Genomic DNA, 17,459 nt, shown 5'->3' on the forward strand with positions numbered 1-17,459 from the left:
CTCTTTGTCCTCTCTTTGCAGCACCAAGTCAAGCACCCAGAGGCCAGGAAAGCCAGACTGTATCTTGAGGCACTTCTGGGACACTTGCAGCTCTCAGTGTGGCATCTTGCTGCTTTCAGGGCCACTCAGGAAGATCTCAGAAACTGCAAGCTGGGGCAGGCTGGCATGTCCAGCCTCGTGGGAGAGTAACAACCCTGGGCAGAGATAGCCAGGAGGAAAAAGCTGCCCTGCCCGGTGGAGTTTTTCTTCATTCCTTGAAGGCCACAGAGACCTGCTGTGCGGGATTCAGGGCTGGAGGCAGCGCCAGGGCAGCGCCGAGGTGGAGCTGTCGTGATGGATGATGTGACACCATTCCCAAAGGCCTCTACCACAGGTGAGAGTGCCCAGAGCACTGGCAGAGGGGGATGCTGAGAAATGGTTCCCACTGCGAGGAGCATCGCACCCAGCATGGGGTTTAATCCGTGTCTGGCATGGCATGAGCCACACTGGGACAGGAGGTGGCAGGAACATCTCCCAGGCTCCCATGGGGACCGGCAGATGCTGGCCTTGGTGCATTTACAGGAACAGGCAGCCTGTCTTTGCCAAGCACTGGTATTTCTGAGGCTTGCAGCTGGGGGACACAGCTGCTGTGCCTTGGACCTGCCCCTAGAGGGGAACAACCACCCTGCCTCTGACCCAGGTCTGGGTCTGGCTAAACACCCCAGCAGAGGTTTGTAAAGGAGAGGTGAAGTGTGAGACAATTTTACTGTGCTGTGGCCTTGTGCTCGAGCCACTGCTCCTGTCCTTGAGCGTGCAGCCTTGAGCCTGGCAGCAGTCCTTGCTCCTTCTGGAAAAAATCCCCCAGCTGTCCTGGCACAGAGGGGATCATGCTGTTCCCAGAGGGACAATGGTGCCTACAAGCCACAGGGCTGACTGAGTGCTTGCCCCAGGCAGCAGGGTTGGGGTTGCAGGAGAAGGGATACTGGCTTGGCCAGGGAGGGAGTATCACATCATTCTGGCCTCTCAGGTACAGGAACAGGAGATGCTGGCAGCATATCAGATAATTTTATTGCCACAGCGGCTGTGGGCCAGGCCCAGTTCCCAGAGGGGGTCTGAGTCCAGCCCCTTGACCGCTCTAATACTGTTGAGAAGATGAACCTCGAGCCTCCAAGCACGAGTGCTGAGCATCCTCCATCCCGGTCGCCATGGAGCAGCTCTGGGCCATCACTCCCATTCTGCTCCCTGCACCTCTGGGAGCTGGAGGCCAGCAGGAAAAAGTGAGGTGAGGCCAAAGGTGCAGAGTGTGCCTTTCCTGGAACCACAGGGGCTGCTGGGGCTGCTGGCTGCTGGGGCTGCTTCCTGTCCTCGGGCTGCTGGCAGTGGGGAGCAGCCAGAGCCCCCTCAAACCTCCATGCCAGGCGCCTGCCCCAGGCCCAGGGCCTGCACCAGCTCGTCGGTGAGGCCGCTCTTCAGCGTCCGCCGCACTGCGGGAAGAGCAGAGTGTGGCACTGCCAGCACGAGCAGCACTGGGTGCCAGAGTCCCCACACATGGGGGCCTGCTCAGGCAGGGACAGGGTAATGGGGTGCACTGGCATGGACTGGTCTCAGGGTACATCCCGTCTGGTGGGCTCAGCATGGCAGGTGACGGGTGGCCCATGGGGAAGGAGCCAGACAGGGCATGGGAACAAGGACACAGAGGACAAGGGATAGAGCACAGAGACATGGAGATGGAACAAGACAGTGACGGGGACAGAGATGAGAAGGAGTATGGGGATTGGGCAGAGCCTGGGAGGAGAGATGGGACAGGGCATGGCAAGAGAGACAAAGAGATGGGAAAGGGTAAGGGGACAGGGACACAGAGCTGGGAAAAAGCATCTGAGCAGGGACACAGACATGGGACAGGGACATGGAAATGGGACAGAGTACAGGGACAGAGCGTGGAACAGAGATGGAACAGGGCACAAGGACACAGGAATGGGACTTACAGGACTTCCTATTGCCACGGGACCTCCTGCGCTCCTTGTTGGGGCAGGGTCGGGGGTTGGGATTGTGTGTCACTGATTTCACAAGCTGGTCCATGATTTCATCTGAAGCATCATCAGGTGAGCTGGGAACATCCTCCTGGGCTGGAGAGCCCTGGGTCGGGGTGCCATGCCCTGTTCCTGCATGGGGACAATGAGGATGCTGGCACCAGGTGCTCCCGGCCAGCTGGGCATGTCTTGAGTTCCTCTGCCATCCTGCTCCTACCCTGGCTGGCTCGGCTGCGGCGGGCAGGGATATCTGTGGGGGAGGTCAGCACAATCTTCATGCTCTCGTGACCCGCTTCCATCTGCTCCCTGGGGCTGCTGGACACCACGGCAGGCGGCAGAACTGCCTCGGCAATGCCGGAGAATTTCTCAGTCTGCAATAGGAGGAGAGGTTGGTGTTGGGGACATGGGGAGCGTCACCTCCTGCTGGCACCCAGGCAAGTGTCCCCGTACCTCGGTGATGAGCCGGCCCCGAGTTTTGTTGCGCTCGCGGTGGGCGGCGCGTTTCTTCTGCTGCTGCAGCACGCGCTCCCGGCAGGTGCGGTACTCCAGGGCAAACTCCTGCAGCAGTTTGCAGATGGATGTCACCTTCACATCCCGCACCGCACTCGCTGGGTACCCCAGGTACAGCAGGAAGGAGTGAAACCTATGGGAACATCAGTCACGGAGGGCCACCAACAGGACTGCAAGGTTCCTGCTGTGTCCCCAAGCCACCAACCTGTTGAGGACACGCCTGTGCACCACCTTTAGGACGATGATGCGCTGGGTGCTGTCCTTGAGGAACTCTGTCAGCTTAGTCTTCAGCACTGGCTTGGTCTCATGCTTGGCAATCACCTTCAGGTTGTGCCAGGAGGCCCTGCACCTCCGCTCCAGCTGCACCAGGCTGTTGGCCAGCTCTTCAAAGTCAATCTGGAAGAGTGAGATGTCAGTCCTTGGCCATGCTGGTGTAGCTGGGCAGCCACAGGACCCACACCGTCCCCCTGCCCAGGTGTCACCTGCCTTGCCTCACCTTGGCAGAGCGGGTGATGGAGGCAATTTCTGAGTAGAGGTCAGTGGTTTCTGGGAACTTCTCTACCACCATCTGGCAGAGATGGTAGAGCAGGGACTGCCGGTGCACTGTGTCCTTCACTTCTGAGACCTTCTCCAGGTAGCCGAGCTCAAAGCCTCTGCTCTGAAACCCAATGGACTCAGCAGGGACTCTCGTCCCTACTCCAGCAGACCTCCAGTCTGCAGATCCACTGGGTCCCCACCAGCACCTCCCAGCTCCCAACAGACCCTTCTAGGTGCCCACAAACCATGGCTGGTCCTCACCCTGCTCCTCACCTGGGAACCATTCAAGAAGTTGCCCGTTGCCAGCAGCGTGGCCAAGATGCACTTGAATGTGTGATTTCTGGCCAGCTGCTCCATGCCTACCTTCAGATCAAAGAGCGGCTCTGCGATCTCCTGGGTGAGGGAGAAGCAGGTGAGATCCCTTGGCCACTCTCTCCCTTGGGAGCTTCAGCATTCACCCACGAGGACAACCACCTCCTGATCAATCCAAGCCCATGCTCGCCTTGGGGATCTGCAGCCCATCCCCAGCCATGCTGGGGCACCTCCCATGTTTGGATATGACTGTTCCTCACCAGAAACATGCTTGGCTCAGTGCTTAGCACTGCTGAGGTGTCAGCAGTGGGAGGGCAGAGGGGAGATGGGGTACATGGCTCCATACCTGCTCCAGGCTCTCATAGTCCAGCTTGAAGGCCCAGAGCTGGAGCCTGGCCGTGAGGTCACTGATGGAAGACAGGGAGAGCAGGAACTGCTCTGCAGAGCCCAAAGGAACATCAGGATTGGCCAACTGGGCCTCCTGGATCTTCTGCTTTTCCTCCTCAGTTGGGACCATGGTTAGGATTTTCTGGAGCAGGGAAAGAGGGATATGTCAGTCTCCATATGTAGGATGTGTCACCCCAGGCATCATGGCATGGATGTTGCCTAGCCTGGGGAAATGACCTGCAGAGGACCTCAGAGGAGCTGAGCCTGCTTCTCTTGTGCTCACCTCAATCCCTTCCTTACTGACTGCAAACTCATCAAAGTTGAGCACGGCTGTCTTGATTATATGGACGGGCGGCAGCACAGTGAGGCCAATGTTGATGGCGTTGCTCCTCTTGGGGTCCAACACCACCACCACCTTCTTCCCATCAATGGCTTTCTGCAAACAGGACAGGATGGATGGGGACAGCCAGGCAAAGGGCTCACCTTCGTGAACTTATGAACACAGGGAACCAAACACAGATGAGGCCGTGAGCCAAACCAAATCTGGGCACTGCACATAATCATCCCCACTGAGCCTCCAGGCTTCTGGTGCCCATCCTTGAGAGAGGGTAGGGGTAACAGGATCCCCACAGGAACCCACAGCCTTCCTCCCACCCCTCAATGCCCCTCCGCCAATGGGTGCCCACTGGTACCTTTGAGGTTGGCGCTTCCTTTGACCGTGACTCAAAGAGATGCTCCAGTTTCGCAGTATTGACCTCGACATTCTGCAGGGATGCCCAAAGTGTCCCCTGGCCAAACCTGCCAGTCCCCACAGTGCCATCCAGCTGCTTCAGCTCTTTCCAGAAGAGCTTCACTGTCCTCTTCTTCTTGGCCTCAGAGGGGCCATCTGTTGTTGAGGGACCTGGCAGCCCTGGTGGGGGTGGGCAGCCGGGGACTGCAGGAGGTGGAGGTGGTGGTGGTGGGCAACCAGGGATGGCAGGAGGTGGTGGTGGTGGTGGTGGGCAACCAGGGAGGGCAGGAGGTGGAGGTGGTGGGCAACCAGGGAGGGGAGGAGGTGGAGGGGGAGCCATGAATGTTCCAGCACTCATTGCTTCAATGCCAGGATGGAGGAAAGACCCGTTGGTCATTTGCCCCGTGTCCAGGATGTCAAAATCTTCTTCTTCCCCTAAGTCAGTGAAGTCCATGTCCTTGATCTTCAGCTGCACAGGGATGGTCTCCAGGCGCTCCCATGTCAGCTCCGTTTCCTTTTTGATGGGCATCATCCCAGTGCTCTCCAGCTTCTGTGTGTGGGTCTCATCATCTATGCTGGACATGGCACGTACCAGCTTGGCATGGGCGCTGGCTACTGGCCCATCTGGAGCCCTGCCACGGGGCCGGGCACTCTCCTGCTCCTGGCTGCTGCTTCCCTTGGTGTCCATCTCCACCTCACCCTGGATCTGGGGGGATAAAGGTATTTCATGGAACACCTTCTCCCTCCCCGACTCCGAGGAGCCCTTGGCATAGAGCATGTCCAGCATAAACTTGGTGTCAGAGGAGATGGTGCTGCAGGAGTCAGTGATGTCAGATCGAGCCAAACAAGACCCTGCAGGGAGAGAGGGAGAAGCTGGAATAATCTGCTTGGAGGGGGCAGGTGGTGCTGACTCAGTGTAGAGCTGGAGTCCTGCTCTGCAGTGAGGTGTGCTCAGATGCCAGCATTTTGAGCAAGGAGGTACGACCAGCTCCTCCAAGGCTCTGTGTGTCACAGATACAGGCATGGGATGGGGACTGAGGGGCCACTAATCCCCACCCAGGGACCCAGATGAGCTGGGAACACACCCTGGCAGCACCTACTTATGCTGGGTGGCTCCATCCCGGGATCACAGGTGCCATGGTCTCTTTCCCATGCAAGAGCAGTAGGATGCTCCAGTGTAGTATCGCTAAGGACGTCGAGCCGTCCCTTGGCCATGGAAGAGATCTTCTCCTTCTGGGCTGCAGCCAGGTTCTCCAAAAAGCGAGCTCTGCAAGATGGGGTGGATGTTGGCCAAAAACAAAGCAGGGATGGGGACAATAGGGACAACTAGCGAACCACACCATGCCACACTGAAGAGGCAGTCCCACAGCACAGAAACCCCCTGCACTGGTCACAGCTCATCGGGGACGCCAAGGATTCAACCTCCTCTGAGCCCTGCAGAGAGAGGTGATGGCCCCACAGCTGTGCCAACAGGGTGCTGCAGTCACCAGTTGGTCCCAACAGACCTGGTGCTCAGTGCAACCCTCGTCCAAAAGCTGCAAAGGAAGGCACCAAGGCAGAGACTTGAGGGCATGATCCTGCTCCTCATGCCCTGGGTGGCCAGAGCCCAGATACCTCCAGCCGGGTACCACTCCAAGGAAGCGCATGCCTGGAGACACACGCATGCCTCTACTTACTCAAACTTCTTCAAAATAGGCTTGTCCCCATGCGAGGAGGGGGCATCCTCCCGCCTGAGGGAAAACAGGGGTTAGCTCCCTCTGCTGGCAGTCCCCCGGGGCTCGTGCATCCTGCACACACCCACCTGGCAGCCCTCCAGCATGGAACCCTTGCCCCATGGCCCCAGGGTTCACAGGGAGCCAGGAGAGCCCTGCCAAGTCCCCTCCGGCCCAGGCACCACGTGGCATCAGGTGCTGGAGAGATGGGACATTGTCCATCACCTGGAGAGGGCTGTGCCACCCCCAGCAAGGACACCTCACCCCAAAGCAGGGATCAGAGCGTGCCACATCCTGTGGGGTGGTGGGGGAGTGGGTTGGGGTCCCACAGGTAGGACTTGAAGGGGAGAGGCAAGGGATGGGGGCAGCAAGGTGAGTGCAAGTGACTGCTCCCCCACAGGATAGGGCAAGGGAGAATTAATAGGACATCAAGCTGAAAGAGAGTAGGTTTAAACTGGGTATTAGGAAGAAATTCCTTCCTATGAGGCTGGTGAGACACTGGCATAGGTAGCCCAGAGAAGCTGTGGATGCCCCATCCCTGTAAGACCAGGCTGGATGCTTTGAGCAATCTAGTGGAAGCATTGGAACTAGATGATTTTTAAGGTCCCTTTCAACCCAAATTATTCCAGGATGCTATGATTCTATGATCATGCTGGGAGGGAGCATGCACGTGCAAAGCCAGGCACTTACCAGACAGGGGCAGTTTGGTGCAGCCTGCAAAAGGAAAGACAGAAAGAGTGGGCAGAGGAGAGGGCAAGCATGGGCAGAGAGGAGAATGAGGAGCTGGAGCAGAGCTGTGCATGCCCGAAGGATGCCTTGGAGCCCCTGGCTGGACCCTTTGATACTTGCTGCCCCCTCATACATCTCTCCAGCTCCAGTACCCTCCCAGACTGTTTCCCCAAGGGGAAAGGCAGAGTGTGCCCTGGGATGGACACACCTCACGCTCCTGGGAGCCCACCCTGCTGCCCTGGGGGACCTCCATGCCCCCAGCCCCCCCTGGCTCCTTACTTGTAGACGCTGCGCTCTCCTGGGCCCGGGGGCTGCTCCTTCTCAGCCGGGGAGGAGGCCAGGGCCAGCCGCACGCTGGACGTGCTGTTGTAGATGCTGGCGGGACAGGGTCTGGAAGAAGTTGACAGGGACTGAGAGCAGGTCCCAGTCCCACAGGACTGCTCTCCACCCTCACACCAGCAACGGATCCAAGTGCTGCTTATGCGGCATCTCGGTGTCTTCACCATCCCAGGAGCATCCCCACCACAGAACACCTCCAGCTGTACTTACTGTGCTGGGCTGCTTGGTGCAGGGATAGGCAGGGTGTCCTCAGCTGGGGGCTCCTTTGGAGTGTCAGGAGACCCCAGCAGTGGCTGGGCATCGGCACTGGGATCCTGGGAGCCACCCTGGGATCGCCACCCACGCCGGCCCTCATCTGTCCTCCTCCGCTCTTTGCGTCCCCCTGAGGGTGGCTCTTCCACATCATCCTCCAGCTTGAGAGCACTCTGTGGAGGGACCAGGGGCATGGCACTGGGCACAGCAGCATCCCTGCCACCCCATGCACTCACCCTCCCTGCTGGAGGCAGGTGGTACATGGCCAGATCCTTTTGGAGCCCCACTCACCTCGTAGATTGTGAACTGCTGCTTCAAGTCAAGGTCGGTGCCCTTGCTGCCCAGGTACTGCTGCACCACCTGCTCCATGCCCTGCTGCTCCAGGCAGTCAGTCACATCATAGAAGGTGTCCTGGTCTGGGAGGGCTGCCAGCGTCTGGGCAGAATCAGAGGGATGCTGCTGGCACTGGGGTGACCCACACTGAGCCACAGCAGTGTGGCACCACGGGGACACCCCCACAGACCTTGTTGATCAGTGTCATGGTGAACACCAGCAGCTCCGTGTCAGCCCCGTTGCGCTGCTCCAGGATGGCCATTAAGTTGGACCATGGACAGGCACCTGGGAAAAGAGGGATGAACAGGTGACATGCAGGCTGGGAGGGGACACTGTCCCCCAGCAGGGACCTCGCAGGAGGCTGGAGCTGCGCTCACCTCTCGCCTGGTCCACGGCATTGACGGCGCGGATGAGCAGCAAGGCGTTGGGCTCTGTGTACTCCACAAACACCAGGAGCAGCTTCAGTGCCATCTTCACCACCAGGCGAAACTGGGACAAGGGATGGCAGCTGGGACAGCAGCAGTGACAGGGGCCTGCCAGCGTGCTGCTGGGGCACTGTGGGGTGGCTGTGCCCATGCCCCAGGACTGGGAGCTTTGCCGTGGGGCCAGGGACCTGCAGCTGTGAGGCTGATGGCTGAGAGGCACTGGGAAGGGACCTAGAGCAGGAGTGTCTTACTCAAGCTCTGTGCCTGGGAATGTGGTCACATCAGGATAGGGAGGTCTGCAGATCCTGGGTGACTCCCAAAAGGCTGGGAGCAGGACCCAACACAAGCAAAGATACCAGAGTACCAAGCCCAGAAGCAGAGAGTGAAGCACATCCTTTGAGGGATGGTTCAAGGGGACAGCCGCAAGCAGGGAAGGGGATGCAGTGGAGGGCACAAACAGCCCCCCAAGAGCAACAGGCACTCACTGGGCTTCCTGAGAGTGTGTACAGCCACTGGACAGTCTCATTGTGGTTGATGACACCCTGCATTCCATCCACGAAGAGCATGATCTGGCTCAAGGCTGCAAGGCAGACAGTGGGCAGGCTGATGCTGCAGCAGGCAGGGGTTGGGAATTCCCATCCCTGCACAGCATCACTGCAGCAAGGGCAATGTCTGGCTGCTGGGAAGGCAGAGTAGCCCTGGCAGACTTTGTGGCTTGCTCACCCTGAATGCCAGCCTTCCTCCCTGGGGACAAGCATAGAATCCTGGAATGCTTTGGGTTGGAAGGGACCTTAAAGACCCATTCCAACTCCCCTGCCACAGGCAGGGACACCTTCCATTAAACCAGGTTGCATAAAAGACCCATCCAACCTGGCCTTGAACACTTCCAGGGATAGGGCACCCACAGCTTCTTTAGGGAACCTGCTCCAGAGGTGCCCTGTGCCCAAATACCAACCCCGGAGGATGTAATTTTGGTAGTTCTGGTCAGCCTCTGTCCCCACTTTGATCAGGCACGTCAACCCCTCCAGGTTCACAAACTCTGGCACCAGGTCCTTGTCCTCCTGAGGGAAGAAGGCCAAGTGTTACTGCAGTGTGGCAGCCAGCCCTGAGGGAGCCCCTGTCCCCCACCACACCAGCATCACCTCACCTGGAAGAGCTGCTTCAGGGAGAAGAGGGACCTGCGCAGCTCGGGCCCCCGTGAGTTGTACAGCTTCTCTGGGAGGAAAGGAGAGATGTGGTGTGAGTGGCTCACTGCTGAACTGGGGCTTCCTGGGAAAGCCCCTCATCCTGACTTATCCTGATCCTGATCTCTGTGCCATCACCCCAGCACTGTCCAGGCTGTGGGACACACTGGCTGGGAGCAGCTGCTCTAACACAACTACATATTTCAGCCCTCTCACTTTCCTATTTCCTTTTTTTTGCCCTCTTTTTCTGACCAGCAATGACACAAATATCCCCTCTGGTTTCCTTTGCAGAACCTAAACAGGAACAGAGGCAAGAGGTTGAGCTACTTTTAGCCATCCCTCCCTGGGCACAGCCATGTCATGGTTCCAAAGTTCCCAGCAGCCTCGGAGCTTGGGAAAAATCCACAGGATAGGAAGGCCAGTAGTGTGACACAGGTTGCTCGGGGACAGGACTGTCACTGGGGTGGAGACTATGTGCTTTTGGGGGTGTGCCTGCAGGCAGGAGCCAGCGTGGAGCAGCCAGGGCATTGGGAAGCTGGAAGGCCCCATGAAGACACCAAGGCCATTGGGAACCAGCACTTCCCACATGCAAAAACTGAGTTAGCCACATATCCCAACTTATTTGGGTCAGGCTTAAAGCTGCAACAAGCTAAAAACAAGATGTCCAAGTAGTCCTCCAGATATGCCCTGTAAAACACAGTGTCCTGGCAGCCTCCTCCACTTGCTTATCAGCTTGTCAGAGCTGGGAGGGAAGGCAGAGCTGCTGGGAGGAAAAGCAGAAGAGCTCAGCGCTCAGACAGAGCCTGGGAACTGCTGGCAAAGAGCACGACCATGACCCTGACCCTGGGCTTCCTGCCCCTTCCTGCATGGTTCAGCTGCAGCCCTGCACAGTCAGCTGATGCCCATCTGGCATCACTCTTCTCAGTGCTTGTTTTCCCCCTGCCAAAGACAAAAAAAAGGCTTGAGACTCCTGAAAATTTTGCAGGACCTCAGAGCAGGCTTTCTGAACCATGGCAGCACTTTCTGCTGCGCAAGAGCCCTTTGTTTATGTCTTCACAGCTATATTTAGAGCTTGCCTGAGTGACCCAGAATAACTGCAGTGGGTGGTGGGCTCCCAGCCCAAGAGGCAAAAGTCCTGATCTCTGAGGATGGAGGGGATTAACCCAGCGGGTACCCCACAAGGACCACATCCCCTGATCTCTGGGAGGGGTTATGGGGTGGAAGCAGCCCTCTCCATCACAAAAACCCTGGCCAAAACTCACTGCAGAGGCCAAACCTCCCCCATCCAGGGCAGTGGAGCTGCTGGACCAGGCTGGAGGAGGGAGCAGCCCTGACTCACCGATGATGGCGTGGACTCGGACGGAGAGCTGTGTGCGCAGGATCAGGGTTGGCCGTCTCCCCTTCCTGAGGTGAGGGAAAATGTGCTGTGAGTGCCTGCAGTGGGACCACCCCAACCCCTGGCTCTTTGCCCATGGTGTACACACACATGTGGGGTCCCTGTGTCCCCACAGGGCTCAGGTACCCCATGTGCCCTACCTGACCTCCTCGTAGAAACCCTCCAGATCATCCTTCTGTTCCAGCAGGGATAAGTCAAGGTCCAGGTAGTGTCCAGAGGGTGAGACCTGCAGCGTGCAGTCCTCCAGCTGGGGATGCAGACAGCAAGGCTGAGTGCCCATGCCCACCACAGCCCTACAGGCTCCCAGAGCATTCCCAGGTCACCCTCCCACTCACACCAAACTCAGTTGGCAGACGCATCCTGCAGTGGGGTGGCATGTCCCACCTGTCCGCAGCCACTGGCTCTGCAGGGAGATGTCCCAGCACCTTCTGCCTCAGCCTGGCGCTGATTGTGGAGAAACATGGAGCCCCAGGCAGGAAAAGGTTGAGTGAGGGCAGTCCTGCCAGCATTGAGCTCCTTGGCAATCCCTGGGTGGGAACCATGGCAAGAGGTTGATTGGCTCCCTGGGGCTCCCCCTTAGTCAGCAGGGGCTCAGCTGGGGCAGGATCCATCTCCTCCCAGAGCTGGCAAATTGCCCCTGCCTGCAGGGACTGGGTCTGAGGGAACTGTTGGGCACCCAGCCCAGACAGGGACCCCCCAAAGCAGTGCAAATCTCTGGGATGTGCCCTGGCTGACACACCCTCTGACTCAGCCCAGAGCCACGTGGCATCTTCCATCAGAATTGGATAAGCACAGCCCTGAGACAAGGCTGGGGCAAGGGGCACCTTCCCAGAAAATCCATGCACAGCACCCATGGTGCACGGCACCCACAAAGTCCTGAGGTACCCTGGAGCCAGCAGCACCCCACAGCACCCAGCCAGGTCTTCTGGGACACGGCAATTCACCCTCAAGGCATGAGCAGAAGCAGAGGGAGGGCAGTGCCAGCACCCTGCCTCCCCTGCACATCTGGATCTGTTCCTAAAGCACTTGCAACTCCCCTGCCCCACCCTCTCCCTGCTCAACCATCTCCAAGGAACACATCTGCAGGGCAGGAACTGAGGACTGGGGATAAAACCCCATTATTAAAGCTGCTCTTGTGCAAACAAAAGCAGCAATCGGGGAGAGAAGTGGGGATCCATCAGCCATCTAAAACCCCACCTCAATTTCAACCCCAAATTGCAAAAGCTCCAAGCACAGTCCTGTGGCTGAGGAGCTCAGATGGGAACAGTCACAGCTTCTCTACCTTTCCCATCAATGCCTTTCCCCACTGTGGCCCTGGAGATCCCACTGCAATATTGGGTATGCCTCCTGTGTCTCACTGGGATTCTTTTCCATAACATTCCCATCTCCTTGCATCCCAGCATTGGGCACAAGCTCACACATATGAATTCACTGTGAGTGTGACTTTAATACCACAGGGTAAAGTCAAATGACACATTAATTGAAGTAGTTAACATGGGCAATTTGGCAGGGCACTGTTGTTGGGTTGGACATTGCTGGCCACGCCAGCCAGCCATGGCAATGTGCAGCAAACACAGGCTTGGCAAACACAGCACCTGGCACTGGGCAGGTACTCCTGGCTGCCAGCTCTGCCTTCACAGCGTCAGTCCCTAACAATGACCCCACACAGGGTTTGCTCACTGGGGAATGCTTCAATCCCTCCACTGGGACAGGCTGTCCTGCATCCCTGCATCGACCTGGACATCCCTGCATCCACCCAGCCAATTCCTGCGTACTCCTGGGCATCCTCCCAGACATCTCTGTATCCTCCTGGCCAACCCCTGCATCGCCACTGGCACCTCTGCCAGCCTCCTGGGCATCCCTCAGGCATCCCTGTATCCACCTAGGCACTCTAAGTCAGCAAAGAGCAAATCACCCTCAGAACAAAAGCCTTGCCTTCTCTGGGCTGCCACAGCCCCAGCAAGCCAGAGTTAACATTCCCAGCTCCTCTGGGGCTGCTGACATGTCCCAGCTGTGGGGGGAGGCCAAGCCCCTGGGACCTGACCCTGTGTATTTCCCGTGTGAGCTTGGCAACGTTTCCCACTAGGGATGCTCCAAGCCCTGGGCCCTGGCTTGGCTGTGGCCTCCCTGGGGATGGGGAGAGGCCATCCCAGGCTCCTGCAGCCCTGCCAAAAATCCCGGGCAGCACTTCCACACCAAGGAGCAGCAGCTGCCCCAGGGCCAGGGGTTATTCAGACAGGGGGTTTATACCCTGTAGGATCAAGCTGAGGTCTCAGTGTCATGGTGCTGGGGGCAGCAAGTTGGGGTCACAGGTTACTGACAGCTCCCAGTGCAGGGTGGCTCTGGTTCATCTGTCTCCTGCCTGGTAAACCATTACAAAATGAACCAGACTTTGAGGGCAATGGGGACTTGAAGGCAAAGCAGAGCTGGGAGAGGAGAGTATCCCACGCTCACACATGCAGCCCGTGGCTCCTGGGAGTCCCAGCCACCCTGCAGCAGGATGGATGCCCTTCATCCATTCACAGGGAGGTTCTGGGGTCTTGCTGAGGACATGATGCTCGTGCCAACCCTGATGTAGAACAAGGATCCACAACCTGGAAAAGGATTCTGTCTGTGTTGAATGCCCCATCCCTGGAAGTGTTCAAGGCCAGGGTGGATGGGACTTGGAACAAGAGCTCTAATGGAAGGTGTTCCTGCCCATGGCAGTGGCATGGAACAAGATGATCCCTTTAAGGTCCCTTCAAATCCAAACTGTTCCAGGATTCAATGGGACTGTGATGGAAACCTCCTCACCTCCAATATGGAGACATTGTCCATGCACAGACGAACTCACACCACCCAGCACAGCATCACATTTTCCTGCTCACCCCTATCGCAGCATCCCCACATGCTCCAAGGCCAGGCAACAAATATCCTCTTTATCTGTCAGCAAAGGAAACACTTTTACCACTTTTACCCCCTTTCTAACACTTTCTTTTTGCACAATTTCTCAGCATCGCTGCAGCTCTTCTAGAAAGGCTGTGGGGAAACTACAGGAAAAATATATTATTTAAATATAGTAGGCAGCAGTTAAACACAAGGCACTGACATGTCAGAAAGAACATCATCAGCTGCTGCTCTTCCTCCCAAAACACACAGGGGGGCTGATGGTTTGTAGAGTTACACGAGCCACAGGACCCACCCCAACCCCAACCCCAGCCAAGTGCATTCACCACAATTTAGTTGCAGGGTTAAGAGGGGTGTCCTTTGCCAGGACACTCAGGTGCTTGTCCACTCCTGCATGATGGATGGCAGCAAGTGGATGAGAACACTGCCACTGCCTTATCATGGGGGCAGGAAATAATACCCAGGCCAGGAGGGATCTCTGGAGGTCACCCAGAGTCAGCCCAGAAGTGCCAACTTTCTTCCCTCTGGAAGCTCCTCCAGCTGGGCTCATTGCTCATTAACAGATCTCCTGCTGTTTATCAGCAGACCTGTGGCAGTGGGAGGAGCCCAGTCCCAGGCAGCAGTTGGTGTCCTGGAAAAGCCGTGGCATGAGTGCCTGGCTGCAGCTCCCTTCCTGGGATCCATGCAGGGATGGTGTTGGGAGCTGGGGAGTGCTGGGAGCTGCTGAGCACCAACACTCAGTGCTGCTGACCCCTCCTCACCGCTTTCCTACCATCCAGGGGTGAAGTGGGGCAAAGACCCTCACCAAAGCCCTCCTCAAGCCTGTTAGGAAACAGAGGGCAACAGGGCTGTGGGATGGGGATTGCTCACTTCACACACAGAGATTGCCCCACCGGCACCTCTGTTGAGTACAAGAGCTCTCAGCAAGTTTATGGCACTGAGGCCAGCGAACTGTTTGCTCTTCCCAGATTTCCGGGGGAGGAAGGAGAATGCAAAACTCTAGCCTGATGCGTTTTGCAATTGTTTGGAAAAATCCCCAGATTCAGAGGTGAGATAGTGCTCAAGGGAGCCGCAGGAGCATTTGGGGACTTAAAGGACAGCCAAAAAACCTGCCCTGTCAAAACCTGCCTGCAGAGGTTCAGAGAATGGCCACGCCCTGCCCAAGCATCACCCAAGGGTACTAGAAAAATGCTGGAAAGTGGAGAAGATAGTATCAGCCTGGAGGCAAACAATGCAGCAGCAGCAAACAAAGCAGGAAGGTATTTCCAAGCAAACACACTTCCCGGAGAGCATGAAAAAGTCATCAGTGACAGGTCCTGTTCAGGGAGAGGAAGCACCAAGGGTGTCATGGGGCAGGACAGGCTATTCAAGGCATTGATGCTTGCACCAGAAACCTCTTGCTCATCATCTCTAAGCTGTTCCCAGCACAGGGAGCTGCTTTGCTGGGCCCAGCAAGGGTAGGGCTCAGCTGCTCTGCCATGGCAGCTCATCCCCTGGGTGCCAGCAGCTCAATCTTCCTCCAACTATGAGGGTACCCCAGCCCAGCTCCCTCCTGGCTGCTGAATCCTCTTCCAGTGCTCTGCAGGTCCAGGCATGCTGCCCAGCAGGACAAACCTGGCACCAGGCATTCCCAGTTGAATTTTTTTACAGCCAGTTCCTTGGGAAAAATCCGACTGTTCATTTACTAATTTTAGGGCGGTGACTAATGGAGCTGAGTGCTACCTGGCACAAAAGGCACCAGGGGAGGCTTTGGCTGGTCATGCCAGGGGAACAACATCTGCATGGCTCCAAGGGTGCCAGCTCTGAATTTCAACTGAGCTGGGTGGCTTGAGAGACTGACCTCATTCCACAGGCTGTAAATCCCAGTGCAGGAGGCTCCTAATGAACACATTTGCTCATGCAAACCCCAGCCAGCATCCCAGCTTGTCAGGTGGGACATTCTGCAGCCCTTGCTGCCTCAGAGAGCACTGTGTGATAAAGGCATCATGGTTTATAATCTATATAATCCAGAAATCTGGTTTATAAACCCAGAACAGGATCCAGGCGGTTCACCTGTGATTTCACCAAGAGTCATGGGATGATATGAGGAAACTATGGGAAAAAAATATCCAGAGCTTGGATTAGGTAGAGAACAGAGCCTGAAAGCCCAGGATCAACACCCTTCTGCTGGGCACAGGACCTCCTTGCAACGCTCCCGCCCTCGGGAACGCAGTGTCCAGTGTCCCCTCCCCCTGCCCCGTGCCACCATGGCAGCACTCCGGGCTGGCGATCCCGTTACAGCCAGCTCCTGCCCAGGGAGCACAGCACACGCATGAAATTTGAGTTTGCTCCATTCGTCATGTCTCCAGGCTGTTTGTTCCCAAACAAACTCCCTTTAGTCACCGCCTAAAAATCCCATGACGGCGACATGAGACGCTGCTTCTTTGCTCCAAGAAAAATGAAAAGGGGAATAAACGGGAGGGGTTTTTTTTTGGTGCAGGCAAAGGTCTCGAAGTGATCCCCTCTCCCCTGGAAGGCCAGCAAGCTCAGTGTCGGGCACACCGAGCTGAATTTCCCCCTCCTGTCGCTCCATCTCTCTGCTCTAGCTCTGAGCAGAGCTCCCCCCAGCCAGCCGGGGCTCCTGCCTCCCTTCCCTGCACTCCTGTGGTGCTGCAAGACGAAGATGCTCAGCTATTGCCAAGCTCTGCTGGGTCCCGCGTTCCTGAGGAAGAAAACAAGCCTGTCCCCATCCCGAGAAGGATGCTCCGAGAGCATCACATCCACAGGAGATAGGCAGGGAGGGTGCCCTGTCTCCCGTGTCTCCTCCACTTCCCAGCCCGAGCCAGACTTGAGGACACACAAACAAGACACGGTGCCTCGCTTCACGTTCGGCCTCCTGCCTTCCTCCCAGCTGAAGGAAATTGCTCAGCGTGCATTTCCGTACTGCTCTCCGCTGACAAAGCTGCTGCCGGACCGGTGAGATGAGGGGCTGGTGGCCCTCCGCCCCCACCATCACCGCCCCAAGCTCCAGGTGCCGCAGCAAGAAGCAGCACTGGAAGGGTCCCAGGCGGAGCGGTGTGCTCCGCTCCGGCTTCCCGGCGTGGAAGTGCGAGGCCGGTGGGGAACACGCTGCCTGCCTCAGCCCCAACCACATGGGGATGGACGCCTGCCCTCATCCTGCTTCCCCCTGCCAGGGTTCCTGCCTGCCCTGAGCAGCACATCCTCTTTCTCCCGCCGACTCATCGGGGCCGGCCGAGGCTGGCATCTCCCGCAGGAGCTCACAAACCCCGCCGTGACTCACACCGGGAGCGCTGCCGGGGACACACAGTCCGATCCCTCGCCCCCCGATCCCCTCCAGCCAGCCATCCCCACCCGCTCCCCCGCACGGCGCTTTCCCCGCCGTCCCCGTCCCTGCTCACCGGCAGCGGGGCCCCGACCAGGCGGTGCAGCGCGGGCAGCTGCGCCCCCAGGGCCAGCGCCTCCTCCACGGCGTAAACCGGGGCTCGTCGGGGCTCCGGGAAGCTGCCGAAGGCGAAGGGATCCGCGTCCTCCAGGTACTGCACCCGGCATGGCACCGTCGCCTCCGCCGCCTCCACCACCGCCATGGCCCCGCCGCGGCCCCGCGCGACGCCCGGGGCGGACACGGGCTCGGCCCGGCCCCTCCGCCCTCCCCGTCCCGGGAGAGGCCGCTCCGTGCTCGGCGCTCGGCGCGCCCTCCCGCGGGCGCGTCCAGGATGGA

The 17,459-nt window shown here is 58.0% G+C and overlaps 1 protein-coding gene across 2 annotated transcripts; it reads right to left on the minus strand.

Moving 5' to 3' along the window:
• Positions 1 to 1,022: 1,022 nt before the first annotated feature.
• Positions 1,023 to 17,325, minus strand: FHOD1 (formin homology 2 domain containing 1). Of its 2 annotated transcripts, XM_066557614.1 has the most exons (22): positions 17,140 to 17,325; positions 10,996 to 11,102; positions 10,799 to 10,863; positions 9,423 to 9,490; positions 9,231 to 9,336; positions 8,761 to 8,855; positions 8,228 to 8,339; positions 8,041 to 8,135; positions 7,809 to 7,952; positions 7,476 to 7,690; positions 7,206 to 7,316; positions 5,586 to 5,752; positions 4,448 to 5,337; positions 4,039 to 4,191; positions 3,715 to 3,897; positions 3,330 to 3,449; positions 3,016 to 3,177; positions 2,725 to 2,915; positions 2,460 to 2,652; positions 2,227 to 2,380; positions 1,965 to 2,141; positions 1,023 to 1,463 (listed from the first exon to the last, which is right to left on the minus strand). In XM_066557614.1, the coding sequence occupies exons 1-22, from the start codon at positions 17,323 to 17,325 to the stop codon at positions 1,381 to 1,383; spliced, it is 3,777 nt and encodes a 1,258-aa protein (XP_066413711.1). In that variant the 3' UTR covers positions 1,023 to 1,380. The 2 variants fall into 2 exon arrangements, with proteins under 2 accessions (XP_066413711.1, XP_066413712.1); XM_066557615.1 differs by lacking the exons at positions 1,023 to 1,463; positions 1,965 to 2,141; positions 2,227 to 2,380; positions 2,460 to 2,652 and having other exon boundaries at positions 2,741 to 2,902.
• Between the last annotated feature and the right edge of the window lie 134 nt (positions 17,326 to 17,459).

Source organism: Molothrus aeneus, chromosome 11 (assembly GCF_037042795.1).
Source record: "Molothrus aeneus isolate 106 chromosome 11, BPBGC_Maene_1.0, whole genome shotgun sequence".
Taxonomy (NCBI): domain Eukaryota; kingdom Metazoa; phylum Chordata; class Aves; order Passeriformes; family Icteridae; genus Molothrus; species Molothrus aeneus.